The sequence below is a fragment of the Phalacrocorax carbo genome, chromosome 25 (assembly GCF_963921805.1).
Source record: "Phalacrocorax carbo chromosome 25, bPhaCar2.1, whole genome shotgun sequence".
Classification (NCBI taxonomy): Eukaryota; Metazoa; Chordata; class Aves; order Suliformes; family Phalacrocoracidae; genus Phalacrocorax; species Phalacrocorax carbo.
In genome coordinates, this window is record NC_087537.1 from 6,365,443 (window position 1) to 6,384,168 (window position 18,726).

General features: G+C 48.9%; 2 protein-coding genes across 3 annotated transcripts in view; one reads left to right on the forward strand and one right to left on the reverse strand.

The window, feature by feature from the left end:
* NSF (N-ethylmaleimide sensitive factor, vesicle fusing ATPase) overlaps window positions 1–8,858 on the forward strand; it is an 82,167-nt gene extending 73,309 nt beyond the window's left edge. Inside the window, exons 20-21 of one of the 2 annotated variants that reach the window (XM_064472952.1) lie at window positions 6,676–6,731; window positions 7,134–8,858. In XM_064472952.1, the coding sequence (XP_064329022.1) occupies window positions 6,676–6,731; window positions 7,134–7,149 (72 nt within the window). In that variant the 3' untranslated portion in view covers window positions 7,150–8,858. The remainder of the gene's footprint in view (window positions 1–6,675; window positions 6,732–7,133) is intronic. The other variant, XM_064472951.1, reaches the window with a different exon arrangement.
* A 1,519-nt stretch (window positions 8,859–10,377) lies between these two features.
* The window catches only part of WNT3 (Wnt family member 3), a 34,714-nt gene continuing 26,365 nt past the window's right edge, over window positions 10,378–18,726 (reverse strand). The window contains exons 3-4 of the mRNA XM_064473678.1: window positions 14,069–14,334; window positions 10,378–12,937 (exon numbers count right to left, since the gene is read on the reverse strand). Coding sequence (XP_064329748.1) covers window positions 12,458–12,937; window positions 14,069–14,334 — 746 coding nt within the window. The 3' untranslated portion in view covers window positions 10,378–12,457. The remainder of the gene's footprint in view (window positions 12,938–14,068; window positions 14,335–18,726) is intronic.

The window sequence follows — 18,726 nt, forward strand, 5'->3', positions numbered from 1 at the left end:
GAGCTGTGACTCAGTGCCGTTTCTGACAAGTTGAAGTGTAAAATGAAGGGCTGCTACTGAGGATAATAGATGAATGATAATCCGCCTTGGCCACTATACATGGATGGTTAGTAGCAAGGTGACGTACGTTACTACGCTTGGTTCGGGTAATTGTGTAATAGCATAGGTAATACCGTATGGAAGCTAAACATGAAGTTTTGTTCCAAAAGGTCTGAGGTGTTGATGTGACTCTGTCTGCTGAACTGCTATAAATACAGAAAGGTAACACATGCTCTTACTAAATAGGAGAACACTCACATCTGAGTGCGCTGAAAGACAACAATGATCTCTAATTTGGCTAGCTTTTACAGGAAAGGAATATTTCACCAAATGAGAAGTCCAAGATTAGTTCCTTTTTCCACTGCGCTGGGCCACAACTACTTAGAAAGATATTTGAATCTGAAGTTCCTTAAAAATTCCAAGTGACGGATGAAATTTCTCAAAGTTCAGCTGATGAAATCCCATGGCGAATGAATTCGTTGCAAAAGATCTGCACCTTGTTTCTTTCTCTGCAGTCACTGAATCTGTGTTTTTTATTTTATTAGACTAGTAAACCCAATGTTTGCTATCTGTAGGTATTCTTAAGCTCTTCAAATGATTTTCGGTTTGTTTCAGACTAAAGTCTTGCTGAACCAGTCTCTCCATATCAAAGTCCTTTCTTGGAGTACCATGAACCACTGCACTGCTCTAGTACCGCGGGTGTTGCTTTGTTACCTTGTTTACGAGCCTTTAAACCTACACTTTTTGGCAGCTTAATTTTCCTCAAACTATGTTTATTGCCGCTTCTGACCTTCTTTAATGTCAAACTACTCATGTTTAGTGTCACATACTTTGGTCATCTTGTATACGCTGAGTGTCCTGGAATGATGTTAGGTTCGTGTTCAAAAGAAGCCTTTGATGAATGGATACGCTCATGATTTGCCACGTGAATCCAGGAAAGCTTAGGTTTGAAGTGTCCTCGGCTGCAGTACATGGACCGCCTCACAGTGCTATCGGGTGCCACGCTAGCTTCACCCTGCCCTGGTGCTGCAGCCCTACCGTGGCGGGCTCCAGCAAGACATGAGCCTTCTTTTTCCAGAGGTGGGGGTGAGTTCCTTCTTATTTTGCCTGCCTGTCTTGTTGCTCTTGGACCTTGCTGGCAACACTCCAAGACCCAAGGTCTCTCTCTTTCTTGGAGTAGGAACCTGAATGAGCCAGGCAGCTTTCCAGAAAGCCCCTTTTTGCACCTCCAGTATTTCCTGATTGGGCAACTTCTGCTTAGCATAAACAGAACTTAATTTAAGCTGTTTGGCTGTAATGTATTTTAATTTACATGGGAACTTATTTTGTAAGGTCATCATATAATATTGCCTATATTATTTTAAGCTAAACACTATCTGGACATACTAAGGGTTTGGATTGTATGACACGTTTCCAGGAGTACTGGGCTACCCGAGGGCATGCACATCTTGGTGGAGTATCTCCTCTTCTCTGGATTGTTCTTTTCAGTTGCCTTTTTCCCTAAAGGCTCCCAGCCATGTCCTGCATTCCCTAGAGAGGAACAGCCATTTTCTTGCCACCTGTCTGAGCTGTGTCACAGAGTCAGTCTCCGCACTGTTCTTACAGAAAAATTTTCATGCAGTTTGACAGCAGCATTTCTCCTTTCACAGGGCACTAGAAGGTCTGGTCAAGGGTCCTGAACCTGCTTCCTCTTTGCACTCTGTTGACACCATCTTCTGCTCCTTCCAGGGCAGATCTACCTTCTGGTTTTGTGTCTGCTTTTTTTAATGAGCTATTTGGTCAAGTTTGCCTCTTTGTTGCCTCTCAGCTTCCTGCTTTAGTCTTGAATGAGATACTGTGTCTGCAGATAAATGCTGTTGCTCCCAAAGAGTCTGTAGAAACTGTCAGTACTGACCATGGGCAAAGTGTCTTACCATGACCACTCTCTTAAGGCCGAGTGAGAAGGGGTGGGGAGGCAGCATCTTTGATTTGGAAAACAGAACATTGGCATTGGCAAGTTTGAATTTCAGCTGGTGGCGTTAGTACAAATTTTCTAGGAATGAGAAGAGATTTGTTTGTGTACATCTGTCTCAGGTCATGTTGTTTGTTTTTATCAACAGAAGCATCTGATTGATCCTTCATTGTCATTTCCTGATTGTGATGATTTTTCTGTGGTTTCCTAAGGTTTCATCAAGGTCCTGGCAACAGGACCGTCTCCTTGCAGGTAGATAATACTCTTGATCCCTGTGTCAGTCAGTGAGATAAGTAATCGTAGAATAAGCCAGGCCCTTTGACTGTTCTCTGTGACATTCTCTTTCTGTCAGCTTTGGGCTTTCCGTCAATGGCCAGAGTCATGCCTTGCTCCATCTCAGTGTTCATGGTTCCCTGGGTCAACCCAAGAAGTGAAGGATTCTCTCCTTAATGAGTAAATTGCCTGGTTTTGTGCTCTCTGCAAAAAGTGGCTTGACTCTTCATCCACGATTCCATGCAGTAGACTCTTGGTTGGTATTGGCGTGCCTGGCTGCATAAACATTTCCTATGCTTGTATGGGCTTTGGCTTTGGCCCTCACCAGTGATTCTGTGTGGAGTTCAAGTACTTAAGGAGCAAGTTGTTGTTCCTCTAACCATCAAGCTGCCTTTCACTGGTTTGCCTGCTTTGTAGAATACTTAAGATCTTAGAATCACCGAATCATTCTCGTTGGAAAGGACCTCAGGACATCATTTAATCCACTTCAGACCTTCAGAAAGCGTATGTGTAGATGATTACAGACATCTCACCATCCTGTTTAAAATCCCCATTTGACAGGAACCAGGCCTTTCCAGCTCCAACAGGAATGGATGAAGTTTGGGTTTTGGACTGTTGCCGGTAAGGTCTGCTTCTTGGCAGTTCATTTGCCCAACTCTTCTAGCTTTCTCATGGAGAATCTGCGTGTGAGTTTGGACCATACATGAGAAGTCAAATCTGAGGACTTGGTGGGCTGCTGCTTGAGTAACCCCTCTGAAGTCGTCCTTTTAGAAGTAGATGTCTTCACTGCCAGAATCTACAAAAATGCCATGTGTCTTACCTGAGAAGGCCAGGGCTGCCTCTCAGATGCACTTTTCTACTCATGGTCAAAGAGCAAATGTGTTTTGCCCTTTTCTTCAAATCACTTTCTTTTATGGGCTGTCTGAGGCTTGTTGAGCTGTGCACTGGTAATTCTTTTTGCTTAAGCTTGGCCTTTGCAGCTCTGGTTCCCAGGCTTGCTTTGGCTGTCCATGTAACTTGAGGTTTCAGTCACTTCTGAAACCCTGTCCAGGTCTTGCTGTGAGTGCTTTATCTAGCTCACCGTGCAGGTAGTGTCTGGTTCTCTAGGGTAAACTGTCTGTGACCACCTTCTCTTTGGGTCATGGAGAGCAGGAAGGTGCTAAACAGGTGCGCTCTGCTAATTGTACCATTGCACTTTTTCATCTTTGTCTAGTCCAGCCCCCTGCTCTGACCAACTAGAGCAGGTGCTCAGGGCCATGCCCGGTTTGGTCCTGAATACCTCCAAGGATGGAGACTCCACAGCCTGCACAGGCACTCCCTATTAGTGTCTGATCTCCCTTGCAGTGAAAAGCTTTCTCTTCTGTTTACATGGAACTACATTGCACTTTGTGCCTGTGACCTCCTGCCCTGTCAATGGGCACCACTCAGAAGAGTGTGTGTCTCCTTCACCCCCTTCCACCAGGTATTTATACACATTGGTAAGAGTCACCCTTCTCTCCCCAGTCCCGAGTCTTCTCTACTCCAGACTAAACAATCTTACCTCTCAGCCTCTCTTTGTGTGACAGATGCTCAAGACCTTTAATCATCCTTGTGACTCCTTGCTGGACACTCTCTGGTATGTCACTGTCTCTCTTGTCTCTCTGGGGATCCCTGAACTGGACATTGTCCTCCAGGTGTGGTGTCACTGGGAAGAGGGGAAGAATCATCTCCCTCGCTCTGGTAGCAGTGTTCCTCCTATCAAAGCCCAGGATGCTGTTGGCCACCTTTGTTGCAAGGGCCCATTGCGGGTTCACATTCAGCTTGTCCTCCAGAGCACTCAGGCCCTTTTCTGCAAAGTCACTTTCCAGCCAGTTGTCCCCTAGCCTGTACTGGTGCATGGGATTGTTCCTGCCTAGGTGGGACACTTTGCGTTTCCCTGTGTTGCACTGGATGAGATTTGTGTCTGTCTGTATCTCCGTCCAGCTGAGGTCTCTTTGAATGACTCTACCGTCATGAAGTGCCTGGAACACACTTCCCAATTCGCTGCCATCTGCAAACTTGCTTACGGTCCCTAAATCGTGTTAATAAAGAGGTTAAACAGTATTGGCTCCCATATAGATGCCTGGTGTATACCGCCAGTGATTGGCCTCCAGCCGGACTTTATGCCACTGGTCATAACCCTCTGAGCCCAGCAGCTGAACCAGTTGCAGTCCATTGCGCTGTCCCAGTTATTTAGTCTGTAATTATCAGTAAAAGGCACTCTGTTTGTGTGGCCACCTGGAGTTGTGGTCACGCCTTTATCAAGCACTAGCCATTCTAGAAACATCCAGAAATGTAGGAAGAGAGGTGGTTGAGTTGCCATAGGACTATAAGGATGAGAAGGGACCTCAGGATGCCATCTAGTCCAACCTCCTCCTTAGGCAGGATCAGCCGCGTCTTCAGACCAGAGTCCCTTGGTTGGGGAAGATCTGAGACCCTTCGCCAGGTGAGAGTCACAGGCTTAGCCTCATAGTGTGGATTCCCCCGGGGAAGGGGACTTCCAAGTAATCACTGTTCAGGGTGTGTGGCCCATATGCACGTACTCCTATTCCAGTTGTCTTCAGCCTTTCTGATAGAATCATAGAATCATGGAATCATTTAGGTTGGAAAAGACCATTAAGATCGAGTCCAACCATAAACGTAACACTGCCAAGTCCACCACTAAACCATGTCCCTAAGCACCACGTCTACATGTAGAAACAGAACTGAGAGAGTGACAGATGTGCTTTCCCCTTGTAGGCAAGTGTCGGCTGGGAGAGACTGTGGAGAAGACGTAGGCTGGAGGGAGCCGTCTTTCTGGCCTCTGGTTATGTGGCACAACAGTCCCTCTCTTAGTACCTGTGTATTGTACATTCCAAACACTGCTTTAGGTGCTGGGGTAGCCATTCTTTTCTTCTGGGATCCTGAACGTTCCCTGTATTCCTTTGCATGTTAAAAACCCAACTTGACAGCTCAGTGATCCTCAGTGAGTGCCTTTAAATCGTCTTGTTTCAGTTAATTTATTTTTCTGATCTAAAAACAGTTCAGTAGTTGGTACTGAGGTATTGCCCTCGGTGGCATATTTCAAAGTGACAGAAAGTTACAACTTTTTAGGCTTTTTTGTAGAAATTCTCCTTGGCTGTTTCTTCCCTGCCTGCATCATGGGTAACACTGCTGTTGGGTTTTTTTTTGTGTTATATCATCTTCCAAGCTGTTTTTAAAGACATTTGTGTTGCCCTCAAATGCAGTGGTCATGGTTTTAAATAGATGGCTTCTTCACATCTGGGGTTGGTGGAAATTTTCCTTTAGGAATATAAAATGTAGTAGAGGAGTTCAAGAGCCCTTGTTCTGCCTCTTTGGTGGGAGGCCAGAGCGCATGCTGAAACTTTGCTTCCCCCCTCCAAGTATAAGTTCCAGTTTTAAGTTTTAGTAGAGCACTTGCCTGTTTATTACCAAGTGGGTGATAGAGCTGGGAATCTTAGAACCAGTCAGCTTCATAGTGCCTTTTAGTGAATGTCTTCAGAATGAATCCACTGTATTTTCCGCAGCGTGTTAAAGATACAAGATGTTGAAGAAGATTACAGAATGACCAGAAGTTGGAGTTTCTGGGCCAAGTGAACTGTTGCAATACAATGCAAAGATACTCGGGGAACCAATGGTCTCCAGTTTCCAAATGTTTGTAGTCCTGCCACACTGTGTCTTGGTGTAGGCATGGCAACTTGCCTAGTCTTTTACTTCAGGGAGCTACAAGCCTGTGCATCAGCACAATGGACTGATGCAGTTATTCAGAAGTTGTGTCTTCTGATGGCAGCCTGAGTCTCTGTCTCCTTAGTAGCCTTTCCTCGCACTTCCCTGTTGTCTCTAACTCAGTGTTGGAGAGGCAGGACGGATCTTTAGGGGATGTGCGTAGTTGGGGGAGCCACCACACAAGCTGGTATTGCAAGTGTGATTCAGCTTTCCCTTAGGTCCTAACCCACCACACGCAGCTCCTCTGGTGCTTTGCCACTGGAGCTGTAAGGGGGAAGGAAGACAGAGGAAAACTGAGGGCATCTTCAGTCCCTTCCGCCCCTGAGTTTTATTTGCTGCCCCAGCTCTGGAAAGGAGAAGATAGAAGCAGATACGGAGTGGGCCTGGCTTGTGCAGGGATGTGTGGGATGAAGCTGGTGTGCAAATTGCCATCAAAACAGAAGTACCTGACAGAAAAGCTTGTGCTAGTCAGTTTTTCTCTTGGTGCAGTGCTGTGACTGCACTACTTAGCTGCAGCCCTTCTGGATGAGCCGGCTCATCTCTGGCCAGGCCAGTGCATGGGCAAACACACATGTGCATCTCCAGTTATCTTTGTGGCCTCATTTTCCTACTGGGCTGCTCGGAAGATTGCATCACGCTAACAGAGGTCTGTTTTGCTTGGTGTTTAGATGGATCCTGAGTATCGGGTGAAAAAATTCTTGGCTCTTCTGAGAGAAGAAGGAACGTAAGTACTTTTATTTTAAAGCATTGTTTAAAATTCTCTGCTCAGAAACAAGGTCTCTTTGAGGGGGAACGGCAGTGCAGTATATCTGATCTCATCGCTGGCCCCTCCTGTACTTACAGAACTGTCACATCAGTTCTTACAGCTGTATGCCAGTTGTTTTGGGAGGGGGGAGGTCCTGAAGACTTTGAGAACCTGCATGCCTGAATTATCTGCTTTTCTTAATTTACCTGGGACTTTAAAATTTAAATGAGGTATTGGACCACAAATGAGCTTTCTTTAACGAAAGTAAATCAGAAGAGATTCTGCTAGAGTTAAAATCCAGCTGTTTGTCTAAAATCTGGAACTTTGATTTCTTGTATTTCTCCTGTCTGAGAGAAGGATGTCCTACTCTTTCCACTGTAGGTGTCACAGGGAATAGTTGAGCCCAGGCTTGACAGTGGCATCTCCTAGAAAATGACTTTCTAATACATGTAGGGCAGTACCTGTGCTGGGGAAACTCACAACAGTGTCTATCCTGGCTACATGTGAGTGGGTTCCAGTGTGTGCTTGATGCTTTTATACATGTGCATGCTTTCTTGATGGATTTGGCTTCTTTTGCAAGAGTTCCTTCCCTAGACTGAAGGTGGACCAAGTGCAAGATCAACAGCTGGAAAAGTGACCAACCTGGAGAATATACACTGGGATCTTTACTCTTCTGTGTTCAACACGCTGGACAAAGCAAAATGCTCCCCTGTTTCCAAGAACCCAATGTGGAATCTGCATGTTTAGTGCAATACAGTATCTTTATTCTTCGTCTTTAATATACTGGTGTCATGTGGAAGTGTCTCCTAGAACACTGTGCTTCTGTCTCTGTGCAGGCGAGGCTGCATTCTCATTTGATTTTAGCATGGGGGAAATGTCCTGTAAGTTTTGAAGCTAACGCTCACTTGTGTCCAGCATCCAGTTGCTACGATAGGAAAGAACTCCCGATTTCCAATAAAACCTGACAGTCTGTGGTGAAGGCGTACTGAAGTACTGCTCTGTGTTATCCTGATCTGATGAACGCTTTCTTCTTATGTCACCTGCTGCCTCGCTGAACATTGAGCCAGGCTGGTAACCTAAAGACAGCGGCCACAATAATTCAGCTCCAGAATTACCTAGGTGCTAATACCTGCTTTCTTTTATACCCAGGTATTGTGTGGCCTGATGGGAGAGACTGGCTAGTGGCATTAGGGACTGGAAGAAGGCAGGGAAGTATGTTGATCAGAGTAGAGGAAACTTCCAAATCCAGTATTTAAGGCATCTAAGCTTGTTGTTAATTCAACAACAGTTGTAGAGACGCTGACTCCGCCCTGAAAGCCCTTCATGAGTGCAATGTAGATGGCAGCTTTGGCATTAGCCAGCCTCATTTTACCCCGTTTTTCTGCCATGTTACCAAAGGTTGAAATTCCTCCTTAGAGATAGAGAGGAAGCCGAGCTCTGCAGATGCACGAGATGTGTATTGCCATGTTTTTGCACTGAAATAAAGGAATGTATAGAATTTTGCTGTGCGGTCCTTCCCGGACAGTCATCCTGTGTCAATGAGGTGCTGTCGATGACGACTGCATGAGGCTACTCCCCTCTGGTTCTTTGGCTCCACACGTTTAATAAGGTTCATGGAACATACCTCAATTTGGTGGGGCATGAAATCAAAGCCATTTATGAGATGTTAGTCAGTGTAGCTTCCTAAACTTGACCAGACACGCTGCTAAGGGCTAGCAGCTTGCACCCAAAGCAGTGTTCCCAGGGAAGGGGGGTGCTTCACGTTCTTTAAGGCCCAAAGGTGAAGGTACTGTAGTCCTTAGTGCATACTTACAGAGTATTTTAGTCACTCCACTCTGGTTTCTTTTCCTTTGGCAGTGCTGTTGTATCGTGATGACATTGCGAGTCCCAGTGGTTATTATTCCCTCTCATTTTGTGTACGATCTTGTGAATTTATTTGTTTCTTTCCTCTGCTAGTCCCAGTGACAGCAGCACACATTAACTTATATTTCAGAGTAAATGATGTAAACTTTATTGTGTCTTTGTCCAGAACTATACTGATGAATAAATATCTGGTTTAATTGCACATTCAATGGATTCAATAAAAAGCACAACTACTTGTGATGATCTGGGAGGCATCTGTGTCTTTGGTGCTAGTCAAGCAGAGGTGTATGTATAGAGTGCTGATGTATGGCATGAAGGTAACAAAGTCATTTCTAGGCTGTTGCCAGCCTGGGTTGCTCAGTTTGGACCTAAGCGCGGGTGGATTGGGTACATCCTCAGCCTGGATGGCTTGAAGGCGTTGGCTAAGACCTCTGGTCCAGCCCTTTGTAGTGTTTTCTGGACCTTGCGTTGCTGAGGAAGCCCAGAGCTGTATGTGTGTGTGCGAGGCAGCTGTAGCGTACTTGAAGAAGGACATGGAAAAACCAGACCAAACTGTTGGGATGGGTGGGGTGTCATACCCAGCCTATGCCGAGATCTCCCAAGATGTGTCCTGCAACTGGTGGAAGAGAACGGCTCCTGGCAAGCCCTTCCCACCACATTTTCCTTATGACACCCTGCCTGGGCAAGAGTAGCTTTGTAGTAAGAACTATATTGCTTTAAAGAGCTCCTCATCCCCTTCCTTACCCTGGTGCTGCTTTTTCCTGAACCTTCCAGAAATGTAACTGTCTCATGATGTGAGTTGTTAACCAAAGCCAAACACGTTTGAAGGTGTTGGGCTGGGGCTTGGGGCGATGGAGTGTGGTGGGGACAGGCTTGGGACGATGGGCAGACATAGAGCTGTTAAGCTCAAACCGCCCCCCGAGGGCGGACGTCTCGGTTGTCTGGAGACTGTTGGCAGCACATCGTTGGTGCTCGCGTAACTTTGAAGGCATCATCGCTGCTGCCGCCCCGTAGGGGACGGCGCTGGCAGACCACGCTGTCTCCAGCACGGCGCACTGAAGCGCAGCTAGGAGTCATTCGTGCACAAGCAGCACTCTGCAAGAAGGCAGATGGAATTGTTTTGTGTATAAATTGGGGGTCGGTGTAGGAATATCGAATGATTTTATTTCTTTTCTTACCCTCCAGACAGGTATATTTGAGGCCAGGGCTGTGGAAAATCGTGTGCACTTGAAAGTGCCCTTAGTGTATGGGAGAAGCTGCAGAAATGCCCACGGAATTATTCATGCACAGGAGATGTTTTCATATGAGAAAATTTAGATCTCGGTCTGTCCAAACCATCAAAAGGTGATTCAATGACAGCCTGCAAGTACATCGGCGGGGGGAGAATATGAAGTCTAAAGCCTGTTTTAATCCAGTAGTCTCGTGTTGCATGCACGCTGTGAGATAGCACTCTATAAATAAAACCCTTGGCATTCAGCTGTAAAATCCCCTGTATTTGCTGCATTTTACCATCATCGTCTTCCATTGATACGACTGTCGCTGTGCGTAAGTAGCTGGATGACGACCCACCGCTCCCGTAGATGTCGTTCGGCAGGATGTAAAGGACCTTCAGAGGCAAACCACACAAGCTGGCAAGTGCATAGTTTTGGTTTTTTACCTTCTCTTTAATGACGTACCACAAAAAAAAATGCAAGTTGAAATATATTTTTCTCCAAATATATATATTTATATAATATATAATCTTAGTTAACTCAAGTATATACATTGTATAATAAATAATGCTTATAAAAAGAGAAATTTTCTGAATATAAAATAAAAAAAAATCGACCTCTACAACTTTATACAAAACTTTGGATACAGCAGATTGATGGAAAAGGATCTTCCATTCAGTGCTAGAATACCTGGCTACAGTAAAATAATTACAAGGCAATAAATGTTCTATTTAATATTAAATACCTTTTCTTGATTAAAAAAACCAAACAAACAACGGATTTTGTTTAAAGTCAGGTACTTGGAGTCTTTCCAGACACAGAATTTAATATATACTTTTAAATAGAATGCATATCAGAAGACGGCTTATTTCTGAATCGGGGAGGTTTCTGCTGTGATCTTTAATTTTAGAAAGCTAATGCTTCTCAGGCTGCCTGAATCCAGGAGCTCTTCATCATGCTCGGCAGAGCAGGGACTGAGAATTCTGCTCTCATTCTCTCCGGGTTTGAGTGATGTGTGAGGGGGCTTTCACCCCTTTTATTGCTCTTTGCAGTACCCTGTACTGCTCTTTCCCATGGACGAAGAAGGGGGTGGAGTAGAAGACACAGATTTAATGGCTTAGAGGCATTTCCATGTTAAATCACTGATGCGTGAGGAGTGGTATTGGAACATGGTTATTGGCCCATCATTTGTGGAGGAGCCCACCAGAACAGAGATAATATTTGTTTTTTTAGTTTCAAGGGTCGATACGCCATGAAAACATAATCCCAAAATGAGGGGCCTGTGGCCAAGGAGGGGGATGTGGCCTGGGGAGCAGGTGGAGGGACGAATGCTGACTCTGCTGCACCGAGATGAGTCACGGGATGTGTGTGGCCACACCTGGGGCCCGAACCCCGAGCCTCTGCTCGATGTGGACCCCTCGTGAATGACTTGCAGGTAACTCAATAAATCCTATGGGAAGGAAAGGGTCTGCCTGGGATTGTGCTGTTGGATAAAGGTCTCCCCTCCCCGTCTGCCCTTGCCTCTCTTGCTGGATGAAGTGGTTTGAACAAGTCTGTCTGATGGGGGAAGGCTGATGAGAAGGCTTCAACAGAAATTTCTTCTTGCCATGGCTTCTGCCTCCCTGTCCAGTGCTGGTGCTCGGAGCTGGTGCGGCCGCTCGCCTGGCGGGTACCCTGTCCCAGAGAGATGCGCTGAGCTCCCTCCGGGGTCTAAGGTCGTATCTTAGGGAATGCTAAGTAAATAGGTGCGTCAACTGGGTGGATCTGCTGAGATCCTTAAAAATCTCTTGGGCAGCTGCCCGGCAAGGAGGCTGCAGGAGCAGCGATGCGTCCCCATGGAAGAGGCGGCAGCCTGACCACGTGAGATCTGCTCTTACCCTGGGCCAAATGCCAGAGGATCAGCTCCGGGCTCTGGTTTCCTGCTGCCCTCCTTGGAGATTACAGGAGATGATCTGGGGCTGTGGGGAGTAGAGAGGGCAAAGGGGAGGTGAAAGGAGGGACTGGCTGTACGGCTCGGTTCGCGTGCTCAAACAGGTTTGTTTCTCCAACATCATCTTGGAGCAGGAAGGAAGGAGCCTGGCTGGCGTGGGGAATTGGCTCCTTTCCTCCTCCTCACCACACCTGCTGAGGCCAGGATGGTCGTGCCAGGAGGCAGGGGGGCTGTATTTGCTCAGCTTTCGCTGTGTAAAATTCATTTCCACCTGAAACCCCCGTACTGGCATCTACATGGGCCAGGCCTCCGGAGGAGGACGCTGCTGGAAGCTCTGTGCGTGCCTTGTTAGCAGCACCGACTGGGGAGGCCAGGCCTCGCCGGGGCCTCTGCTGTCCCCGCTTCTCCCCAGGCAGTCTGTCATGCCAAACAGCAGAGAGGAGTCAGCAGATCAGTGACCTAACTTGTCTGCAGCGCCGGGTCCAGCCTTGGACTACCTCGTGTGGGGTGAGATGCCGAGAGCCTTCCCTGCAGCGCGGGCGCTGGCTGTGTGAGGGTGTCTGCCCTGACCGAGGGCATCAGGGTTCTCTTTTGCCATCCTCTGAAGTGCGAGGCCACCGTGCGGGGGCTGGTCGCAGGGTTGATGGGTCCCTTGGCCCTGCTCTGGAGCAACCTCCCATCAGTTGGAGACCTACCTACGTTTACTTGCAGGTGTGGACGTCGTAGACGCGTATGCACTCCTGGCAGCTCACGTAGCAGCACCAGTGGAAGATACAGTGACACTTCTCCTTCCGTTTCTCAGTCCTGGTGTTGTGGCCACGACCGCAGCACAGCAGGTCACAGCCGTCGATCCCGTGGGAGGTGACGTTGCATGTTCTGTCCCTTGTCCCAAAGGAGCCCGTCTCTGGGTTGGGCTCACAAAAATTGGGGGAGTTCTCATAGTAGACCAGATCCCGCTCTGTCGGCGGCTTGAAAAGAGCATACTTGGCCCTAAGAGTTTCTACCCATCCCCGAGATTCTCGGTGCTTTTCAACCACCATCTCAGAGGCGCTGTCGTATTTATCCTTCAGGTAGTCACCAATTGCCCGGAAATCCGGCTGGGCCCACCAGCAGGTCTTGACCTCGCAGCTTCCCGAGAGGCCGTGGCACTTGCACTTCAGGTGCATGTGATCCAGGATGGTCTGTCGGGGGGAGAGAGGACAAGGTGGTCAGCAGCAGTTTGTGATGCCCAGCGTTTGCTTTCAACCACTTGCCTTTGCTACCTGGATTTAAATGTCTGTTCTGAGCTTGGTCTGGAAAGTGTAGGCTAGTTGTATGCGCATGGGAGCTTTGGTGTGTGGCAGAAACATCTCTAGATGGAGATGTCGCACTAGGAAAGCATGACTGAGGTGGGCAGCTGCTCTAATCATCTCTCCAATCCAATCTAATCCAATCTAATCCCAAGGTCTGATCCTTTCCGTGGGGTCCTCCCTGCCGTGTGTGCGTGGGCAATCTGCGCCCAAGGAAGTTGAGGGCTGGAGGATGTCTCTGACACGTGGATGCAGACTGATCCCCGTGTCCTAGCTTTGCCTTCATTTTATGCCTGAGTCTGACAGTTTGCACTAGAAAGTAAATGAAATTGTGAATCTAAGGACATGATGCTCTCTCTTCCCCAGAAACCTCCTCTGTGTGCAGCAAAATAATCACTGATTTGTGTTAAAATTACAAGAGTTTGGGTTATTTTTTTTACAGGAATCTGTCAGTCGTTAACACAAGTTAGAGATTCAAGGTTCTACCCTTCCACCCCTGCCTACTGAGTATGGAAAAGCCATATCCAGCGTTTGCCTCAAGCACTGTTTGAAAGGTCTCGCTGTAACATGGTTAAACTGTGCTGGGTTTGCAAATGACCTAGAGCAGGCAGTGGCCCAGGTCCCTGCTGACAGCAAGAATAAAACAGAACATTTCAGTTGGAGGGGACTGACAGCCATCATCTAGCACAGCGAATCACTGGGCGGGACAGTGTTACAACGGGGAGCGTGCAGGCAGGAGTAGCTTGGGAGGAAAGTCCTCTTCATTGTTGACCTGGGGTCTTGTGTGGTTGAGTTGGGTTCTATGTGCTGCCTTGGGAGATGTTTGTGCTGGAAGGAAGGCATGTTTTAGCCTCTTCTTAACTCCCATCCATCTGTTTGGAGAGAGTGGAAACGCTGTGCCCTGCAAAATAATCCTAGAAAGCTCCTGCCCGATCAATATTGTGGTCCCATTACATCGGGGGAGCCGGGTTGGGCCATCCATGCTGGCATGGACAACCAGCTCTGGACCCGCCGAGCACTCACCGTCCTGCCGGCCTCGTTGTTGTGTCTGTTCATGGCTGAGCGGGCGTCCGGCCGGTTCTCTCGGGCATCTGCGAATTCCCGGGACACCAGCACGCCAAAGTCGGCATCCTCGCTGCATCCCCCCCATTTCCAGCCATCTCCTGGCGGTCCTTTGTGGTGGGAGTCACAGCCGCAGATGGTGGACGTGCCCTCGGCACAGGAGCGGGTTACAGCGAAGGCCACCCCTGCCGACGCAATGGCATGGACAAAGGCAGACTCTCGCGTAGCTGGGAATAAAGAGAGTCTGTGGGATTATCAGCCAACATAACCCTTTTGTTTTACTTCCCAACCTCCCTCAGTATCACCTAAATCCCAAGAAGTTGTTTTATTAATTTTTTTAAGAACATTTTCTGAATCAGGTGCTGCTGGCATCGCCTTTTGAAGCACACAAGCAGGAGTAGGTGGGACAGGAGTGTGACTCCAGCTCTGTGCATCACAAGCGCAGCATTTCCCCCAAATACAACGGGTGCAGGATTTGATCCATCGCGAGTGCCAATGGGAGCACAAATCATCAATAAGAGCTTGAGGGGCCTCAGAAGAGATTTACTGGAGTAATTCCTGGTCTGGAAACCCAGAGAGGGACTCCATGCCTGGAGTTAGTCCAAGGGGAGATGAAGAAGCTCGTATACATGCTGAAACGGGGAAAGGTTTCAGATGATACGGGACAGACAATGGCAGAACAAAGCCTAAGAGCTAGTAATTACTGTTAATTGTATCTAGACTAAACAACATGTGACTTTACAGCAATGGAGTAAAACCAGCAGAGAATGTGAAGATAACCTTGAAGTTGCTCATTAATTACTGAATAATCCTGGAGGAAATCAAAGCAGATGAAACTCAGGCCTCTTCTTTGACTCTGTAACTATCGGCGTGCTCCAGGGACACAGCTGCAGCGAATGAATTTCAGCAGGCCCGAAGGAGCAAAGCTGGAGAAAGTCCTGAAAGCACTGAATGCTGAAGAGGGGGTGAAATATATCGCCCAGGACGTCTAGGTGGGCTGGGAGCTGGGAACAGGAGCACGTGTGGATCCTCTGTGCTAAGAGAGAGAAAATGTTTCAGCAGAACAAAGATACCTGGGCAGGAGGTGGGGCCAAAGCAGAGAATCCACATGCAGGTGAAGGTGCAGTGGGGTTGCTGAGCTGCAGCGTCTCTGTCCATCACCTCTTCCACCCGTGACCATGGCAGGGGCGACTTCCAGACCCTCCCCTTCCCTGGTCATTCTGCTGGGGCCCTGGCCTGGGCTTTGGGCAGCAGCAGCCAAAAGGCACACGGGTGTGCGGAAGCCACCGGAGGCGGACGGTTGCTTACATTGGCTGGATACGAGAGCCAACAGGTCTGAGAGGACAAGGCCAAGCAGGATGGGTGGGAAACCAGACCAGAACTGACTGTGCCCGGAGCCTCCAAGCTCACCTCGAGTGTCTGAAGCCAGGGAGCTGCTGAACCAAAACCTCTCCAGCAGCCCTGCATGCTGCAGTTCCCTCTGCCTGGGAATCGTGGCCCTTCCTTGCTCAGTGGTGCTTGCCGTAAACGCAAAGAACATCTTTCTGAGGGTGGGTTGTTCTGGATAGAAATGACCAAAATGCGGTATCGAAGTGCACCCCTGAGATGGCACTCACCCGAAGCAGCAGCTGGCATGGAGCCATCACGACAGATTTCCTTGGTGCTACTACCAGAGGAAACTTCTGAGGCATTAGAAGCACCAAATAATAATAACACTGTGAGAAGACCTAGGCCTAGCTTTAGAGGCTACAAAACGGGGTGACCTTGTCCACTTAATATGGTGGCATTTTCCTGTCGTGAGGTCTGTGAGTTCAATACCGTGTTTTGAGGAGTCTGGCACTCTGTCCATAAACGGGCAATACACTGTCAAATTATATATCTTGGTACGTTAACTCTTCAGGAGGCCACTGAAGAAGGCGTCACATCCTCCGAGCTGAGCTGGTCTTTTCGCTGGTGCCCTGACTGGTGGCTCCGCCAGTGGTTTAAAGCAGGGCAACGACTGGCTTTGACTTTTCAACCCTGATTAAAGCCCAGCCAGTTTGTATCCTTTGTTCCTGTGCTCACATTGACTTTCATCTTCAAGAAGCTTTTAATGGCCCCTGTATCTACTTCATGGTGCTTATGGAGGTTAAAACTTCCATTTTACTGCACTCAAAGAGGCACATTTGTTAAGTCTTTACATGAAATGTTTGTAGCACTCATCAGCCTGGCTGCCCATCTCTGCGTCTGTTCCTGGGTTTGATTCCTGTCTCCAGAAGGGTGAACAGGCTCCCTTCCAGCTGAGGGCCGGTGGGGGCTGAAGGAGACACCGTCACCAACATGGTCAGCCAACATCAGAGGTATCTCCTGCATTAGGACACAGGCTGGCAAGTCCCCGGTGTGTTTCCCTGCTCAGCACGGTGACAGAAACTTTGGTCCCTGGACTTGGAGTCTGGGTTCCTGCGGCAGTGCCCTGGCTGTTCAGCTACAGAGCTCTGCTCAGGATGTTTTTAAATCTTTCTTGGATTGGTTTTTTTTTGTTTCACTTTTTGTTTTGTTTGGGTTTGGGTTTTTTCTGTTTTTAATTTTTTTAAAGCAGACAGTGTTGTACTATTTCTACTCATTCTGAAATCAACAGGAATTAGACTGCTGATTTCAGTAAAGCTGTACTAATCACAGGCTTTCCCAAGCACAGTCAAAATAATATCTCAGTCTCAACTTTCTCGTTGGGAACATCTTTTGGTTCAGAGCCTCTCTGGTATGTGCCCTGGTGAGTGTCGCTGGAGTGCTTTAACCCTACATGCCTTCTTATAAAGATGGAGACTTCGGGTCTCTCAATTCAGAGCAGATGTTGGAGTCAATCCGACCTCATGCCCGACGTGCAGGAGACCAGGGAGGTGCTGAGGGCAGGTGGTCGGGGCCGCGGCGTCTGGGGTACCCTTGCTGGTGGACGGTGCCCCTGGGTGCAGTGCACGAGGTGCTTCCAGCTGCCTCATGGGTGTAGCTTCACCAAATGAGCAGGACAGTCATCGCTGGATGTGGGATGAAGCCAGAATTTTCTGCTGGCTCAGCCCAGTGATGGCCTTGGAGACCAGCCCCTGCTTCCAGAGCAGGAGGTGTCCCATGCATCCCTCACCTGCTCTTGCCTCATGCCCTGGCAAAGTCTTTGCTGCCCTAGGTCTTGCTCCTTGGCCTGCAGTCTTCTCTGTGGAGCTGGGGTCTAGCTTCCAAAAACTGGCATCTCAAACGGACCTAATTTCACCCCGTGCAGACAATTGAAAGAGGCAGTTTGTCGGAATGTGCCAGCTGTGGAAACGCATATCTCTCCTCTGCTGCAGCGCGGGGAACTTGGGTCTAGATGCCAAGCGTGGTCCTAAACCAGGGCTGCCCTGCCCAATCCTGTCTTTGCCTGTGGGACCGCGCTGTGGTTTTCACTCTAAAACTCTCCACTCCTTGCCCATCCCATCTCTGAGACGCCAGCAGAGATCCAGCCTCTACCTGCTGAGGTTCTCCTTAGATCCACCAACTGCTTATGCCAGGACCACTGGGGACTATAGGCCACCGGTTGAAGATCACTGCTCCAACCAGAGTGTTTCAGCCTGACAAAGGCTATTTGGGTGGCCTATGATCAGATTAGAGGAGGCAGCGAGCCCTTCTGGGCTCAGACCAGGACAGCTCAGGGGCAGAGGGGGAGGACACGAGCCGCTCTCCTTGCTGACGTGCCTTCGCTTTCCCTCCTGGGGGAGGTGTGAAAAAGCAATGGGCACAGGATGGAGAGTTGCTGCACATTTTATAAGTCTGTAAGTCCCTGTTCAGAGCGCGGATGCTGGCGTGGGAGCCGAGCTGGGGCTGGTGCCGCCGTGGCCGGGCGGAGGCATGATGGAGGCCGCCCTGGGGGGGCTGCACCCCTCTCACAGCTCCCCCCAGCACCCCCGCGCCCCTGCGTCTGCCCAGCGAGCTCGCCGCATGATGCCGGGGCGGGGGGGGGCGAGCTGCAAACACAAACGCCTCGCCTTGAAATTCTCCCCTGGGTCTGGGCGAGGAGCCGGGAGAATTTCCCAGAGATGAAATGCAGGAGCAGCGTTCCCAGAACCAGGGGAGGGGCTGGTGAGGGAGGATTAGAGCCGTCTTGACAGTGCACCACTGCGACTGTCTCCCAGCCAGGCCCGTTACCTGCTGGGACACTCAATTTGCCATTGTTCCCGCGGTGTCACACTGTATTACCAGCATAATGCAGAATGTTTCCGCCGGCCAGCGTACCCACGGCACAGAGCACTGGCATTCCCCAGGAGCACCTCGTAGCAACGGGGCAATGTTCCCCTGTCCTGCCGTCACCCTCCAATCCCGCCAGCCCGGCTGGGAAATCCCTATTGATGGCTCTCCCCAGCCCCCCGCCACCGGATCAGAATGGCTAAAGGGCGTGTGAATGCTGCAGCAATTTGAAACGACTGCAGCGCGGGGATGGTATCGCTCGCCCTGCCTCACAGTAGGGGAGGAAGCTTAGCTCTTTCTCATCGGTATAAGCTTATTTTTCTCTCTCCCTCTCTCCTTTCCCTCCCCCTCCCTTTAAGCTGTGGAGTTTATATCAAGACGGCCCCTGATCCCACACACCCCTGTTTAGATGCAAATGACTGCAAGTG